The following is a 17,895-nucleotide window of genomic DNA, read 5'->3' as shown; positions in this document are numbered from 1 at the left end:
CGCGCGCCGCTCCCCAGCATGCTCCGCGCCGCCGTCACGTGTGCTGCGCGCCGCGCTGCTCGCTGGGAGGTGGAGTCCTGGGGGGCGGCCCCGCGCCGCCTGCGCGCACCCAGCGGGGAAAGGGGCGGGCGGTGCTGGGAGGGGTCCGTGCTCGGCAGGTGGGCTGCGCTGCGGCGTGTTTCTGTCAAAAAAAAACCAAAGCAAAACAGAAGCTCGAACTGTTTCCGTCAAAGAAAGTAAAAGTCTTTTTTTTTTTTTTTTCCCCCCATTTTTCCCCCTCGTTTTGTTATGCACCATTTTGTGCTGAGATTCCTACACAGGTCATAGAATCGCAGAGCCACGGTCACAAAACCATGGAAGGCCATGGAACCCATGTGGGAAAGGACCCCATAGGGATCACAGCTCCCGGCTCCGCACAGCACCACTCAAACCCCAGCCCTGGGGCTGAGAGCCAACCCTGGGGGCCGTGCCCATCACCCTATAGGGCACAGTCTTTCCAAAACCCCCTCCTGATGGAGCTCCGTGCCATCCCCTTGGGCCCTGTCGCTGTCACCAGAGAGCAGAGCTCAGCGCTGCTGCTCTGCTCCCTGTGGGGAGCTGCAGGCTGCCATGAGGAGCTGTAGGGCTGCTATGAAGAGCTGTAGGGCCGCCATGAGGGGTTGCAGGCCACCATGAGGGGTTGCAGGCTGCCATGAGGAGCTCTAGGCCGACATGAGGGGCTGCAGGCCGCTGTCATTGCCATTTGGTTATCACACAGTGCGAGGCCGCTGTCTCCCTTTGGTCCTGCCTCACGCCGGGGCGGCCCAGCACCAGGGTCAGGGTTTGCTCGCACGCCGCAGATCCGTGTGTTGCGTCACGCCACAGATCTGTTTTTTCTTTGATTCGAAGCAGCCCGCGGACTCCCAGCACAAAACCGCCTATTTTTAGACGCAGAATGGCAAATGCAATCAGTTGATTGGGCGGTGCACACAAATATCGCCAGTGAATAGGTGCGCAGCTGCGGTCTCTTATTCAAGGGCTCGTGCAGGGCGCGTCCTGCTTGGCATTCATTCCTTTCTGCAGTAGCCCGGATCCTGGGGGTGGTGGCTGGGAGTGGTGCAGCTGCAGTAGTGGGAAAGGGAAGGTTTGTGGGGAATGGTGCTTCCCCTCAGCCAGGGAGAGCGTGCTCGGCCTTGTCCTTGAAGTGAGAGGTGGATGCTGCGGGCTCTGCTCTGGGTTTTGGGGACTCGGTTGGCGAGTCAAGATTGAAAGGGCAGAGGTGGATGAGGTGGAGAAGGCGTGCTGGAGGATGGAGTGCTGCATGAGGGTCTGCGAAAGGAGACATGCTGCTGAGGGACCTCCCTCCCCTTCCTCCTTTGCAGCCGCACCATGCCGAGAACAGAGAGAGCTTACAGCAAAACCTGTGGCCACTACTCTCCTTTCTATGTGTTGTAACACCTGGGTGCCTCAGGGGAAAACAGAATTCCTTGGCAATGTCTTTTTTCCGTAGCCCATCAGTGAGGCTGCCAGCAACTGGTGCTTCCTCTGTCAGGATTCGAGCCACCGGTGGCGTGGTCATCCCTTCCCTCCCAGTACAGGTGGGATGTGATGGGTGGCCTTTCTGAGCAGCAGCCCTGGTCCATGGAGTGGCTTGGGGTGTGAAGCTGGTGGGACCGTGCCCTTAGGAGTGGTATGCAGGATTCTTGCAAAGTACGGCTTTCCACTTCCCACCAGGCCTCTTCCAGACATTGCTGCATAGGTAGTGTGGAGGCTGCTGGTCGTGAAGCTCTTCATAAACAATAAAAAGATAAAGCAGCATGGCTTTCTGTGCGAACTTCTGTAACTGCTGTCGTGTCTGTGCCCAGCCCTCCATCTTTCCATCGTTCTCTTTAGCAGTCTGGGCTGCTGCAGTGGACGTGCGTGCTGTGCGCTGGGGCTGGCTCTGTGACCCTTCCCAAATGCAAGGAAGGGTAGAGCCACCTTGGAGGCAGCTCCTGCCACCACCTTCTTGCTCTACAGATTTTAACGTGCTCACAGCACGTGTGCTTGCCCAGATCCACCCCTCTCTGCTGTTCATGCCTGGAATTAGAGGAGGGTGGCTCTATCACACAGGCACAGGACTAATGAGCAAAATCATTAATCATATAATCAGTCATTTTCCCCCTGCCTCTTCCCTCCTCCTCGCCATCCCTTTGACCTTTCTATCTGGCCTCTCTTCTCCCATCTGATGGGTTCTGCTGGCTGTAATCAGAGGTGGGATTTAGCAACCAGACCGTAGCTGTTAGGAAATGTCTGGGCTTGGGGCATCCTCTGTGGGAGCACAGGTGGAGGACTGTGGCATGGAGAAATTCCGTCTGTGGAAGAGGCAAGTCCTCGGTTTAACGTGAATGCTGTTTGTGGCCTCCTTGTGTGTGGGGAGCATGGCACAGCCTGTGCCATGCCAGCAGCCATAGGGCCGTGCCCAGCCCTTGCTGGAAACCACAGTGCATCCTCAGTGTAATTTGTTCACTCGAGCAACAGCTGGGAAACAGCAGAGATAGCAATGCAGGCAGTGAAGGCACTTGGAAGCAGAGCAGATGCAAACCTGAACTTGACTCGTAAAGGAAAATGAATGCGATTTATGTTTTCATGCTTTTGTGCTGTGCTGCAGGCTCTCAGTGACAAACCTCAGCAGGAACCCGCTGAGCTCCAGCGTGTCCCTGGAGATGAGTGTGGGGAGGGGACATGGGGTTTGCTCCCACCTCCCAGGGCTGCAGCTGGGGCCAGACTGGATGCAGTTGTGGGTCTGGGTGCAGCAAGTGCTGTCCGGACCTTTGCAGCAGGTGAGGCTCGTTCAACCCCATGATCTGGAAGAGTAGCTGGACGCTGAGCTTGCATCGGTGCTAAACGTGCCGCATGTTGGCTGCAAGCAGCGATGAGAGCCAGGTGCACGCAGAGGGATGCTGACGTGGGGAACAGAGGCGGCTGGGCAGCCAGCACTGCTGGGGGGATGTGGGGCAGTGTGGGCACAGTGGGGTGGGATGGGTTCACGGACCGCCCCGGTAACACGCCCTGCCATTCCGGAAAGCTCCCCGTGGGGTGGCAGGGTGTGGTCCCCACGCGTGGGTCTCCCCGGGGGGTGAGGGGCTGCTGGCTGCCGTGCTGCGCGGTGCCGCCAGAGGGCAGCAGGGCCTCGCGGAGCTCCGGACACCGCTGCCCCGCGGGGACGGGGACACGCGCAGCCCCGCGCCGGGGGGGGGGTCCCACCGGCACTCGGCAGCGGCAGCAGCAGGGCCGCACTCGTGTGCTGCTTCCCTGCTGGACGGACCGCGGTGATGCCCAGACCTAAGCTGCAGGATGCCGTGCCGCGGGACGGCTGCGTGGCCTGAAAGATGAGGAGCAGTTCTCATAAGATGGGGAGCAGTTTCTGGGGGATCCCTCGCTCCTCACAGCCCGTGCATGTGCACTGTGCACGCGGGCACTGCTGTCTGCTTGGGGTTCAGCTGTTACAGTGCACCCTAGTTGGCAGCAGGGGCTGGTGCTGTGCTTCTTGCACACAGCAATGCAGTGCTGCACCCCCCAACATCACACCCCTGCCCTCCTCACAGTGCCCAGCGCTAGCACTGGGCAGCCATAAAGCTGGCTGAGCTCCTCACAGACCTGTTGGTTCCTGCACTGGCGATATCTCACTGCAAGAGAAATTCCCAGGCAAACACAGCTATTGATTTTCTTTCTAGCTCCCTTTCGATGGATTTGCCAGCAAACAGATTGTTTTTCTATCCGGTAACGAACCAGCAGCCTGTGCCAGTGAATCTGTATCAGCCATAAATCCCAGCACCCTGCCCGTGGCAGCAAGGTCTGCCCAGCAAGTGGGATGAGGAAGGGACAGGTGGAGCAGAAATAACTCAGCCTTGTTGGGAAATGCAAAGCCTGGGTACAAGCTTAGTCCCAGCTGAGCATCCTGTTGGTGTCAGTGGGGCTAACCTGGAGGTATCCCTACCTGGATCTGCTCCTTAAATTCCCTTTACAGCTTCAGCCTATTCTGAGCTTTTCTGCTGTTGAAGAGCTGCCACATCCTTCTCCTGATGCGGCTGCATTCTTGTGGGAAGTCTAGTGATTCCCAGTTTTGGGATGGCCTGGGATCTTTTGGAAAAGCGCAATATAAAATGCTGGACCACTAGCAAAACCTGTGCCTCTTGGGAGCCCTCCAGGCAGAGCAGCGCTCCAGTACAAAAGAGTTAATTGTTATATTTGGTTATTGCTCTAGTAGTAGTGTTATTGTGCTTCCCTCTGGTCTAAGCACTAGGAGGTGCTGCTGTTAACGCTGTGAGCACTTCCCCACATCTGTAACTGAGTCCTTGTGGAGCACAGAGGCAGAGCTGTGCACCAGAGCAGGCAATCAGAACCCTGCACGCTCTGTGCTGCTCATCCTCCTTTCTTACACAAGGTTTGATGCTTAGTGGAAGGCTATTTTATTTGTTGCGTTGCTGTTTTTTTTTTCCCTAAATACATATTTCAGGCAAACAAACAAACAAATAGCTCCCACAAGTTGCCGTGATGCATCTAACCACATCCGCAGCGCTGTGCTTCCAAGCAGATGTTGCCAGGACTCCCTGAGCCACCAGCAGCATTAGTGAAAGCATGTTCAGATGCAGGGGCTGATAAGGAATCCCCCTGTGCCCCCAGTGTGGACCTGAGCCGTGAAGGTGAACGAACTTGGGACTTATCCCAGCTTGCAGTGAGGACAACGGGAGTGCTTCTGTTGGCTTCACTGGCAACTGAGGATGGCATTTTAGTGCTATGTTTTGGGGTCTGGTTCTGATTCTCTCTAACCCAATGGCAGAACCTCCCCTTGACTTCATCAGGAGTAGAATTGGGCCACAGGTTTTTGAGCCCAAGAAGAAGCCAGGAAGCTGGGTGTCAGCAACAAGGCGATAAAAGCCAGAGCAATCCTCCATTGGTGTGTGGGGTTTCTGCAGCTCCCCATCAGGTTTCTCTGTGGGGAGTGGATCTGTGCATGCAGGCAGCCGGGCAGATACCTCAAACCCATCTCTGAGGGACGGGAGAAGGAGGCACAGGGACCCTTCAGCTCTTCCTTGGTTTAAGTTGCAGTGGCAGGTCCAGGAATAATCTCGTGTGTTTGAGGGGGAAATATCTCCCAGACCTCAGTAACGTAATTTTGTTAAGACTGTACTTAAGCCCCTAAAGCTCATTCCACAAAAGCTACCAAGAATTGCTCTCCAGTGCTGATGACTTCCAAGACTCGTCTGGATGAGAGCTGGTGATTTGGCAGTGAAGCCCATTTCCTTCTGCCGAGCCATGTCCTATTTCATTTTCCTTATTTGGAGTTGTACCCAGAGCCTCTTCGGTACAAGGGAGCACTATGAATTAGTTCCCAGCACACTGAACTGCTAACTTCAGCTGCAGTAACCCCTCACGTCCCCAGGAACCCAATCTACAAAGCACTCCTTTTCCCCTTAGTGACTGGAGCTTCAACTGTAATAAAGAGGATTAAATGCAGACACCCGTTTCCACCTTACCTATGAAGTCTGCAGTGCTGACAAGTCTGCCACGAGTCACCTGGCTCCACGATCAATCTTCCGTGGCTGAGAGCATGGCTGCTCTGCGAGGGGAGCTGCACTGTGCACACAGCCTCCCTGATCAGCTGCTGGTTTTCTACCTCCTTTTATTTGCAGACCTTTACTCTTCCCCACAGTGCAGCTCCATTTGGTGACTGCTGCTCCTGAAATGTCTTTACCCAACCTGTGTTTCCATCGGGAGGGATAAAGAGCCCTCACCTTCCTATGAGTCTCTTTGGGGAGCTCTTTAAGCCACCACCTCCACCACCCTGGCATCAACGCCTTTTCCTGGGAGCGATGGACAAACAAGGAGTCTGGAGGTGCAGGATATGCTGGACGAGCTCACGTTCAAGCTGGGTTCCCCTGGAGTTAATTCTCTCCTTGCTCAGGGTTATTTTGCTCCTTACTCACCTCTCCTTGCTCATTCCAAATGCAGTGGGCAGCTGGGAAGGTCAAAGGGAGGCTGCTCTTCCTGCTTCTCCATCCCAGTCCATGCTCCTGCTTTGTACTGTCAGGGCACCTGGGAGCAGAAGCACCATGTGCAAATGCATCGTGTGCCCTGTGCTTTGAAATAGAGGAGACACAGGCTGTGAAGCACAGAGCAGGGAGCTTAGGCACCTCAAATAAAGCATTGCTATGTGGTGCTCCAGCAGCTTGGCCATGCTACATGGCCAACCAGTAGGTGCCAGTGGTCTGCACTTAGCTGTTGAGACACCAGTGCAGAAAGGAAGGTTTGATATCCTATTGCCAATCAAGAGATAAGTGATTCCACTCTCTCTTCTGTTGTGTTGTCATGTTCTTCCTTAGAGCATGCCTCAAAATTCCTTCTCCTGGAAGATCTCTGAAATAACTGCTTGACCTCTGGTGAATCAGCTTTGCAGCCCAGAATAGTCATTGTCATCTGCTTCTTCTAAATGTGGTTTAGTAGCTGTGTTAAAACCAGTGTTAGCGTTATCCGGAAGCAGGGTGAGGCTCATGGCTTCTCCTCCTAGCTTCCCTCTTTGTGAGCCACCCAGTTGAGCACAGTTTGATGGCTTTCCCTTACGAGGCTTTGAAGTTGCCTGGAGCCAATCTCCCAGAAAATAATCTGTCCAAGAACCAGCTCTGAGGCTTTTTTTCCATGTCTGTGTACACCAGTGTCTCCCTAGATACTGAGACACCTCCTTCACAGCTTTGTTTTAGTTTATCTTAGCAACTGTCCCCCTCTAATTCCACTGAAGATGAGTTGGTTGGAATCTGCTCCTTCTTCCCATGACAGCTTTGATCCTGTGCATGTAAGTGTTCTCTGACAGCCAGACAGAAGGGGGAGGGCTGTCCCTAGCCTGGAGGGCTTCAAGAATAATGAATGAATACTGTGTTTGTTTGTATTTCTAATTGACAAGTGCCTTGCCAGATCAGCTGCATGTTGCTGCAAGCCAACGGTATTAAGACAAAGCTCATTCCTGTGCAGCTCCTTCTTGGGATGGGGAAGCTGTTGCTGAAGGCGACAGCTGTCTCCTCATCCGACGCATGGTGTTGGGAGTGTTATTTGGGCACAGGATGGGCAAGGTTTCTCTTCTGTAGGCCCATCTCCAGGCTATGAAGGTCAGCCCTCCTTCTTGGGTCAACCCGAGAAGAGATTCTACAATTACAGTTTCAATAGCGGTGTACAGCACCAAGATGGGAATCTTGACTCCTCTTGTCAGGTACTGCCAGGTGCAGTGCTTTCCTGGACCTTAGCGAGCACTCACGCCAAGGCAGAGGGAAGTCGGGCTCTGTGGGTTTGTCTCCTTGTGGTTTAGACCACCAGGAAGTTTCACAATGGGTTTCAAAGTCCTGAATAGTTCCCAAAAGCAGCACCTTCACAGCTTGGTGTTGGAGATGCCTCCGCCTGTTCCCCTTGCAGTGAGATTGTTCTGTTCTGTCACTTGTCTATGCCGTGGGGGTTCATCCTACTCTGAGTCCATTTGCCAGCCTGCTTCAGTTCTCAGTGCCCTGGCTAACGTGTCACCCAAACAAGGGAGCAAAGGACTGCAGCGGCAGGAGGGAACTGGTGCTAGGACAGAGTGAGGACGCTTGGCTCCCTGTCCTGTCTCCTTTGGAGAAGGTTCTCTTTAGCAGGAAAGATATTCTTGGGTGGCTTTGTTTCATTCTGAAGTGCAGAAGTGCAAGACACAAGTCATGGAAAAGAGGAAAGAGAACATGGTCAGCTCTGTCACTCTAGAGGTGTTTGGCTGGAAATGCTCCCACTTTCTACCCACCTGCAAGTCCTATTTTTCTCCTTGACCTTTCTGGTTTCCCGCTCCCACCTGGCCCATGCCCTCAGCAGCTGCATTTACCCTGGCTGCAGCGAAGTTTGGGTTTGAGGAAAGAACTGAACTGAGATTTGTTTAATGCTGTTTATTTATTTTCTTTCTAAACCAGAAACAACTGAGCTGGGGAACAAGAAGGAATTGAAATCCATGCCATTCATCACCTATCTCTCGGGCTTGCTGACAGCACAGATGCTTTCTGACGACCACCTCATCTCAGGTGTGGAGATCCACTGCGAGGAGAAAGGGCGCTGCCCATCCACGTGCCACTTGTGCCGGCGCCCAGGCAAGGAGCAGCTCAGCCCCACACCAGTCCTGCTGGAGATCAACCGCGTGGTGCCCCTGTATGCGCTGATCCAGGACAATGACACCAGGGAGGTGAGTGAGTTGGTGAGGGAGCACTGTGAACCTTCCAGTCACCACCTCTTCATCTTGCCTTTCTTGGTCTCAGTGGGCCAGGGCCTATTGTTTGAGGTTCAGCAAGGCTCCATTGAGGTCACATCTCAAGTACGGTGTTCGGTTTTGTGCCCCTTGCTACAAGAAAGACATTGAGGTGCTGGGGTGTGTCCCAAGAAGCTGATGATGGGACTAGAGAACAAATCTTATGGGGAGCAGCTGAGGGAACTGGGATTGTTCAGCTGGAGAAGAGGAGGCTCGGGGGAGACCTCATCGCTCTCTGCAACTGCCTGAAAGGAGTTTGTGCTGAGGTGGGGATTGGTCTCTTCTGCCAAGCAGTAAATGCTTGGGCATCCAGTTCTACGACTGAGTGATCCAGTTGGTGGATGAGGGAAAGGCTGTTGACATAGTCTACCTAGACTGTGTCTTTGACTCTGTCTCTCACGGCATTCTCCTGGAGAAGCTGCAGCCCATGGCTTGGACAGGTATACTCTTCGCTGCATGAAAAACTGGCTGAATGGCCAGGCCCAGAGTGTGCTGGTGAATGAAGTTACATCCAGCTGGCGACTGGTTTTGAGTGGTGTTCCCCAGGGGTTAGTATTGGGGCCCATCCTATTAATATCTTTATTGATGTTTTGGATAAGGGAAATGGGTGCAATCTCGGTATGTCTGCAGTTGACACCAAGCTGGGGGGAAGTGTGGATCTGCCTGGGATTAGGAAGACCCAACAGAGGGATCTGGGCAGGCTGGATTGCTGGGCTGAGGCCAGTGGGATGAAGTTCAACAAGAAGCATCGAGTTCTGCAATTCAGTAACAACAACCCCATGCATTGCTAAACGCTTGGGGCCGAGTGTCTGGAAAGCTGCATGAAGGAAAAGGACCTGGCAGTGTTGGTCAGTGCTCAGCTGAATGTGAGCCAGCAGTGAGCCCAGGTGGCCAAGAAGGCCCATGGCATCCTGGCTTGCATCAGCAGTAGTGCAGCCAGCAGGACAAGGAGGTGATCGTACCTCTGTACTGGCACTGGTAGGGCCACACTTCGAGTTCTGTGTTCAGTTTTGGGCCCCTCACTACAAGAAAGACAGTGAGGCCCTGGAGTGTGTCCAGAGATGGGCAGTGGAGCTGTGAGGGGTCTGAAGCGCAAGTGTGATGGAGAGCAGCTGTGGGAACTGAGATGATTTAGTCCAGGGAAGAGGAGGCTCAGAGGAGGCCTTATTGCTCTCTACGAACACCTGGAAGGAGGTTGTGGCGAGGTGGAGTCGGCCTCTGCTCCCAGGTAACAGTGATAGGATGAGACGCAATGGCCTTAAGTTGTGCCAGGAGAGGTTTGGATTGGATATTAGGAAGAATTTCTTCCCAGAAAGAGTGATAATGCATTGGCACAGGCTGCCCACGGAGGTGGTGGATTCTTTGTCCCTGGAGGTGTTTAAGGCAAAGGCAGATGTAGCGCTTAGGGACATGATTTAGTGGGTAATATTGGTGGTAGGTGGACAGTTGGACTAGATGATCTCAGAGAAATTTTCCAGCCTTAATGATTCTATGATTCTGTGATGATACAATGAGAGGAAATGGCCTCACGTTGCACCAGGAGAGTTCAGACTGAGTATTAGGAAACATTTCTTCACAGAGAGGACTTTGGAGCAGCATGAGGGTAGTGCTAGAGCTGATGTCCTTGTTCCCGTGTCCTCATGTCCTCCACCCCCAGACCTGAGAAATCTGCATCTCTGTGCCTGCATTGCAGCAATAGCAATGCTACAAGCTGGTGCTGTGGGTGTTCTTTGTGCCCCCCAGGTCTCAGCAGCCGGGCCTCACACCCCCGTTTCCCCTGGGCTGGGCTGTGTCCGGGGAGCCCAACGCCCTGCCAGGCTCTGCACTGTGCAAGTGCAGCCCCTTGGGACAAGCCCGCAGCCACAGGAGGTCACTGTTACTCCAGGAGGGACCAGCAGAGCTGGAGGTGACCCTTCCCTGGGGCTCGGCTCCTTTCCCTCCCGTGAGAGCTCCAGTGTTAATCATTTGAAGATTTATTTCCCACTTTCTCTGTTCCCTGCAACCCCTTGGTCCTCTCTGCAGCCCCCTAACCCCAAACCCAGAAATGACAGACCTGCTTAAAGTCACTTATTAGCATTGAGCCTGCACTTGATTAAGATGCTTGGAGTGAGCCAGCGCGCAGGAGCTGCGGGTGGGACAGAGAGGGCTGCAGGTCTGGAAACAATCCTGGCAAATGGAGGTGTGACCACCAAGAATGATACTTCCCCTCCACGTCCCCCCCACATCCATGGGCAGAAGTGCCCCCATTCTTTTCCTGGCACCCAAGTCCCTTATGGGAACTGTCCTTTCTTGTCTACCCCTTGATCTCATTCCTGCTCTTCCATATGTTAACCCTCCTGCTCCTTCCATACAGCCATGCCTGACTTCCCTAATTTTGTTCTTCCCTTGAGTATTCCCCAGACACCCTTTCTCTCACTCTCCTCGTGCTTTTCTCACTTCTCTCTGTCTTCGTCTTCTGCTTTCCCACGTTCCTCTTTCACTGGAAGAGCTCTCCACAGCCTGCCTGGGACTGGTCTCCCTGCTCCCTGGCCATGGCCACGCTGGTGCTCCTCCAGTTCTCCCAGCAGCCCTATCTTGCTGCCTTCCAGAGCTCCAGAGACCTGGAGTGCCTGCATCCGCAGCGAGGTCAGGACCATCCCTTTCTCCCTGCAAACAGAACAGGTATTTCTGCAGAGTCAGAGCACCCGCCCTGACCGTTTGCACTGCCAGCTCCCCTTTCCAGCCCCGTTCCCAAATGGCATTGCTGCCCTGCCGTGGCTGGAAGGTATTCTCCTCATCCTGGGGAGCCAGAGCTGCCTGTCCCCAGCAGCAGCCTCCTCCTCCTCCTGCCCTGGCTCACTGGAGGGCTGCTCCCATCAGCTGCAGCTGGAGGACAGCCCGCATTGTGCTTTCTGCTGAGGAGCTGGGAAAAAAAACAAACAGGCGAGCAAACAAAACCCTGAAGATGCAGCCAAAGAAGGGAAGCCCTGGCCGTCTTCTGGAGGGCTGTGCTAGCCCGGTGGCTGCCATCCACTGCTGCAGGAGGAGCTTGCAGCCAGTGCTGTGCAAAGTCCCAGTGCCTGCTCAGAGCCTTCCTAGCCAGGCTGTGCCGTGGGCAGAGCCCCACCAGGCTCGGTGATGGAGATGGAACTGAGAGTGGCCAAGTCTGTAGACAGAGACCCCAGGAGAGGGTGGGAGGCTGTGTGCAGTCAGAGGCCACCACCTCTATAGAGCCAACACAATGTAAAGCCATTCATTTAAATTCCTTCCTTGGTCTGTGCCTGGGAATAGATGGTCAAGGGGTGTGTGCTGCAAGCAGCACCCGATGCAAGGTCTGGATGGTGAAACATCCTTTTTCAGCATCAGTTTGGTGTCTGGGGGTGGTCCCAGGCACTAGCAGAGTGATATTTGCCTGTGGCATAAACAAGATTTGGAAATGTCTGGGATGAGCACTTGGACGCTGCAGTTTGAGGCAGGGGAAGATCCCTTTGTCTTAGGGAGGTGGCTGTTGTGGTGGCAGTCTGGGGACATGGCCCACACAGCCACCAGCCACCTCCCTCCCCTACCCACCGAGTGCAGCAGCTGCTCCCCTGCCTGCTGCTCCCATTCCTGTGTATAATAATCCATGGAGCAAATGCTGACTGTGTGGGAACTGCAGGCAGATCCCAATTCCCGCATAGTATTAAAAAAAAATGATAAGCAAGAAAGACCTTATACATAGCTAACTACGTATGTGTACAGAGGGAAGGTAAGGCCATTAATAACATGGATGCTAACGTCTGTCGAGTTCCCTGCAAGCTTTCATTATAGGGCTAGCAGCAAAAATATAGGTAAGATATAGGTAAAGAAATTTTGCCCACGGCTTTTAGGAGGTGTGTCTTGTCATCTACGTCAATAATGGGAGCTACTCACTTTTTAATATCTGCAGCTACCTCACATACAAGCCTTGTTCTCGGTTTCTGATGACCTTGCCAGACTTCTAAGTGCTGGGTTTATGTTTCCAGGCGGAGCATCTGTCTGCCTTGGGCTGATTTGTGATTTTTGTGTGTGTGTATGTTTGATTTCAGCTAAGGCTGACCATTTGCAAGAGAGAGATTAGGTGAAAACGTATTGCTTTGCCCATACAAAATAAGTTGGAAAACTATTTCCGTGCCATCGAGACTGGCGATTTTCCTCTTGTTTCAAAGCAAGAACTTGGAATTTAGCAGAGATCCAGAAGTCAGGTTTTGCCTTTTGCTGCCCAGGGAACGTTTGTCCAAGGCTGTTTGTGCTGTAAGCTCCCAGCTGTGGATGCTCAGCAGGAGTTTTGGTTTATGGTTGCAGTGCTGTTCAAAGCCTGTTGTCAGCCCCCAGCAGCGTAAATGTGCATGAGCAGCTCCACGAGTGCCTGGTGCTGCTGCAGCAACCGGTCCTGGCCAAGCACTGCTCCCAGCGCTGAAGGGACGGGCGCCTTGGGGCCCCGGGCAGGGTGTTGTGTGACAGCCCCTCTTTTCCTCCTGGTGTGCACTGAAAGCTTTACAGACTGAATCTCCGTGAGGGAGTGCTCCTGTTCGCCTCTGTGGTTTAACAGCGTTAGTCAGAGAGCTGGTGCAGTCACTGGGTGTACGCAGGGACTGTGCTGGTGCTGGAGCAGGGGACATCCCAGGCTGCTCCTGCCATCCTGGCACATACAGCATTTCTCCTTTTGCAAATGTTTTCTAGGACACTCTCAGCTGCCCCCTTCCAGGAGCTCAGAGCTTTTGGGGAGGGAGGCACAAAGAGGCATGAGTCAAAGAAACGAATTCATAAGTGCAGGTACCTTCTGGAGGGCTTTGCTGGATGGTGAGATCAGGTGAGCACAGGTTGGTTTCTAGCACCACTGCCGTTGCAGAACCACTCCCTTCAGTCTGTGCACTGACACAAGGTCAGGAGGCGTGCGATGCCCGAGGAGCTGTGACCTTGGTGGTACCTGCACCTGAGCTCTCTGGGTCCTGCATCATTTTTCAGCTGGTGGACGCTCTCAGCCCATGTCTCTCTTCTGCTTCACTTGTGCTCTGTAGCAGTGCGGGCACCAGTGTGTGGTAAAGCAATGATCCCTGCGCTGCCACATCTGGATGAAGCTGAAGGAGATTCTTCACTGCGGGACTGTGGAAGAAATCCAAACTCATGTCCATGGCTGCGTGGTTTCCTTCTAGTGTACGTCCTGAAGCCAGAGGAGAGCAGAGCCGCACATCGCCAGAGTGCCCGGGGTTGGTGGCCTTCCTCCTCCTTGCAGCCCCATCAGAAGCTCCCTGCCTGCCTCACCCCATGGCACGGGGGAGGCAGTTCTTCCTGCCCAGCAAGTATTGCCCCAGAGCAGCCCCTGTCCAGCAGCACATTGAGGAGGGGGAGGTGGAGAGCACTCTGTTCTCCTTCCTCCCTCCCCCTCTGAAACAAAGACAAAAGCCCCACAGCTCGCACAGAGCAGCTGCAGAAGTGCTTAGAGGGTGGCAGGCAGGAGAGATTAATCCCACTCCTCGTGGGAAATGGGCTTGAAACCCCATTGCTTGTTATGCAAGGAGACAAATGGATGTTGAGCTTGGATTTTAGAAGACCCCGGGGATTTTTGTTTAATCTGAAAATGGTGTAATTTCATCATTAATCTGCAGGCATGGCCTCCCCACAGCACAGCCAGCCCAGTGGAGGCAGCAGAGCAGGAGCAGGGCAGTGGCGATGGGGTGGCAGTGGTGATGGGATGGCAGCAGTTTCAGAGCACTGTGGTGGCACAGTTTGCTCTGTTGGTTGTATCTCAGCAGCTGTGCAAAGCACAGATGGTTTTGTTTTCTCCTGTTGGTGGTTTTTGGTCAGATCTCAGGGTCAAGGTTACCTTGCATTTGCTGATGGTGTGTGGCAGGGTTGTGTACTAGGAGCACTTCGGTGCACTTCAGCCAGCACTGAACTACCGAGACAAGCTAAGAGCAGCACATCATGTGGTGAAGCATCCCTTGTCCCTGTGTCACCACCCACCACCATGGCAGTGGGAAGCCCACAGTGATTTATGCAGTGCTCTCTCTCCAGTGCTGAGCAAGGAGCTTTCTGCGTGTCCCTGTTGTGGGGACAGGGCCCTCAAAGGGCAGAGCCCTGGCAGCACACAGATGCTGTCCATCCCTGCCTTTCCTTGGAGCAGCCTCAAAGGCGTGGGGAGCCGGTGCCAGTGATTGCTTTTTCCACTGCCAAACCTGATGGGGAGCCAGAGCGAGCGGGGACAGTGTTCAGATTGTCGAGGTGTGGTTTATTTTTTTGTTGTTTTGGTCTGGATGTTGTTGTTGTTGTTGTTGTTGTTGCTTTATTTTCGTATCTGTTAATGGGCCGTCCTCCTCCTCACGCCAAAGCCCAGCGCTCGTGCATCCCGGTGCAGCCCTAGCCCACATCCGACTCACGTTAGCCGGAGGAAGAATAGAGGCATTGTATCTGCCCGACTGTGCGCTGACGGGGAGCTTTGGAGCTTTGGAGCTTTGGAGCCGAGGTGTGAAAGTAGAGCTCCCTGGGACGGGACGCTCCCTGCGCTACGAAGGCTCTCATCTCTCCCGCTGCCAGGTTTCAGCGTCCTCTGCTGCTCCCTCGCTTCCCATAAATAACAGACACCAGGATGCTGCCCGCCCTGGGTCCCTGCCAGTGCCCTGACCTTTCCGGCGGATGCTTCCTGGGATGAGGTGATGCTGCTCCCCCGGGACAGGCAGCGGAGTGGGAGCGGCGCAGATGAGATCAGCTGCCAACAGCAGCAGCGGGGAAACTTCATCCTCCTTCGCTGCAAACCTGGAGCAGACATTCAGACGCGAGCTGCGTGATCCTGGAAAGAGTCTCTGGCCTGGGAAATCCTTCATTTTCCTCCTCCTTTTTGTTTTTTTCCTCCTCCTAGAGATGTCTAGACTGCTAAGGAGCAACGTTCATCTCCTGTGAGCGGCGTTAAGCCTCAGTGTAAGGGCATGGAAAGCTTTTCTTCCAGCCACCCTCTCGTCACAGCATCCCATTGTGCCTGCATCCCACACCCTTACTCCCCATGGTGGCACTCAGCACGGCCGGGCCCGATGCTCATCGCCCCATCGGCCATGGAGATGACCAGATCTCCAGAGCCAGCTCAGCGCCAGCGCACACCCTTAGCAGTGCCCCACCTGGCAGCAGCAGCCCCTGTGCTGATTCCTGCCAATGCTGCTCTGCAGCGTTCCTTCATGTCCTGTAATTTTTCTCTCCGGGGATGTCAACAGAAAACCCACGGTCAGGAAGAACTCAATGCTTCTCCCTCCATCAGCCAGGTCTAACAGAGGACAAAGAGGAAATGTTCTTCTCTGTTCGCTGCAGAGCGTCTGAGCTATAAAACGGGGCCAAATGGCCTCCCCCTGAGCACAAATAACAACAGGAGAAAGATCCATATGCAATCGAGTGTGGGATAAATGTGCTTAGCTGATCATTCATTTCCTTAATATTTTTTTTATGAATAGGCTTAGCTTATGGTAAGATGGGACTTTATGGTCCTGTAAGTCTTGCTCGTGTCAAAACAAATGAACTAGCCATCCTATGGGGGAACTATCAATCCAGTATATGTGTGTGTATGGGTGTGGGGAGTCAGACCTATTATACCTTTAAGAGCAAATTAGATGCTGTTCCTATGATTCATAATGCTATATATCTAATGGCGTGACTCGTCATCTAGAAAATAAATGTTTCGAGCCAGTTTCTCATCTCATAAATTTCCCCTCTGGCACTGAAGGACATAAACTAAATGGGCTGACTCACAGGGAAACAATACAATTTGGATACTTGTAAATGAAAGATAGAATTGCTGTAGGGCATGGGGGGCGGTGAAGGGCCGGGGAGCGGTGGGCAGGAGTGGGACATGGCCACCATCACCTCCAATGGGCACTGCTGGTGCTGGAGAGCTCTTCCCACTCATGGAACCCGGTGGTTTGCCATTGCTGGCTGCCTTGGTGTGGCCACCATGGCCGAGCATCCTGCCCAGAGAGGCGGTGGTGCCCCATCCCTGCAGACACCCCAGGTCAGGCTGGACGGGGCTCTGAGCACTGATGGAACTGTGGCTGTCCCTTCTCATTGCAGGGAGTGGGACCAGATGACCTTTACAGATCCCTTCCAACACAAACAAGTCTATGATTCTGCATGACCTTACCTATTTCCCCCATCTGTTTGCTCCTGCTGCTTCCCCACCCTTCTACACAGGAAAATCCCATACCTGCTGGCCAGACTCCCTGCTCTGACCGGGGTTGGGGGGGGGAGGCTCCCTGTGCCCGTCAGCCCCCGCTCCTCCCATAGCAAACATCAGGACACTGCAGCCTGCTGCTGCGCGTAGGTGCGCTGCCCTAATGAGCGCAATTGAAGGACGCATCGATCTGCTAACCTCGTTTGCACAAAGGTTGACACAAGGCAGATGATGGCTGCGTACCTGCAGGATCTAATTAACGTGGGGTAAGGCCGGGCAGGCGCAGCAGAGGGGGTTGCTCATCCGGCACGGCGCTTAGCATCACAGAAATAGAAAACAGAAGGGGAGCACTGACTGCTGGGTTTGGTGGAAGGGCGTGAATGGGCGGGTGGGATTTCTGCCCCGCAGGTTGTGTGGGGTCAGCAGCACGGGGCAGTGTGACACTGGTGACGTGGTGGTGCCTCTGCAGCCCCCGGGAGTGCACGGGGGGGGCTGTGGTTCTCCTTTCTGTTTCCATCCTGCACAGCCCCAGCAGTCCCTGCAGATACGTACCCGCATTTATCCATGTGTCCGATAAACTCCTTTCTGCCTTCCCTGCTCTCCCGTTAACATTGAGGTGCCCTTTTCTCGCCCAGCGCCGTCATTACATTCTAAAGAACAAAATCAGGTCACATTTTCAGTGTTTTTTCCTTCCTTTCCCACTCCCCCCCCCCCCCCCTTCTGGAACTGTGCCGTTCTGTAAATGTCTGCAAGCAGAAGGATTGCAGAGGCAGGCGCCTCGCTAAAGGTGCTGCTGTGTTTGGGGAGAGCGACGCAGCCCCAAACAATAGCAGCCTGACGTCAGGCTCTATTTATACCTCCTCTTTTCACTCATGTCCCCGGGACAGCGCTTTTCCTACAGTTCTCTGCTAAATGCCAGAGCTCTGCAGCTGTCCATGTCCCCTGTAAGGGCGAGTTTTATCTTGGAGACGCGAGCCGGGGTGCGGGCGGTATCGCTGGGGCCAGGCATCCGCAGGCTGCGCTCTGTGGGGTGTGGGCTGAGCCCAGGCTGCCAGGCGTGGGCAGGGCAGTGAGGGCACCGCAGCCTCGGAGCGCAGCAAGAGGTTAAAAGTGTCACAGGGGTTTGTTCCATGGCTGGTACCTCTGGCTGTGTCTGTGCGCAGGAGGAGGTGCTGCGGTGATGCTGAGCCCTGTGCTGCGCCACGGGCTGAGCTCCTGGGTCAGATAGAGGGATTGCAGTGCGTCTCAGCCCCACGTGGCAGCGGGTGGGTGCTGCTGTTGGGGAGCAGTCCTGAGGGGAGGCTGCAGCTGGGGAGCACCCGCGGGACTTTGAGTGCTGGGTTTCTTCCTGACGTGCCGCAGTTTGTTCTTGTGAATGTGATTGTGATGCAAGTGCATCAAGCATCGATCGGCGTGCAGGAGGGCAGCAGGAATAACGCCGTATGAGAGGGATGGGAGTGGAATTGGGAACTGGGGT

At 54.3% G+C, this 17,895-nt stretch overlaps 1 protein-coding gene and 1 long non-coding RNA gene across 2 annotated transcripts in view; one reads left to right on the top strand and one right to left on the bottom strand.

The window, feature by feature from the left end:
• The window catches only part of ASTN2 (astrotactin 2), a gene marked incomplete at its 5' end in the record, with an annotated part of 265,286 nt that overhangs the window by 173,425 nt on the left and 73,966 nt on the right, over window positions 1–17,895 (top strand). Inside the window, one exon of the mRNA XM_021414154.1 lies at window positions 7,941–8,206. Within this exon, the coding sequence (XP_021269829.1) occupies window positions 7,941–8,206 (266 nt within the window). The remainder of the gene's footprint in view (window positions 1–7,940; window positions 8,207–17,895) is intronic.
• On the bottom strand, window positions 14,081–17,885 carry LOC110407057. Its single transcript, XR_002443698.1, has 3 exons — window positions 17,560–17,885; window positions 16,971–17,068; window positions 14,081–15,022 (listed from the first exon to the last, which is right to left on the bottom strand). It is a non-coding gene; the product is annotated as an uncharacterized LOC110407057 (long non-coding RNA).

This window comes from Numida meleagris, chromosome 16 (genome assembly GCF_002078875.1).
Source record: "Numida meleagris isolate 19003 breed g44 Domestic line chromosome 16, NumMel1.0, whole genome shotgun sequence".
Classification (NCBI taxonomy): domain Eukaryota; kingdom Metazoa; phylum Chordata; class Aves; order Galliformes; family Numididae; genus Numida; species Numida meleagris.
Note: the sequence above shows the minus strand (reverse complement) of the source record. Positions and strands in the feature narration are given on the sequence as shown.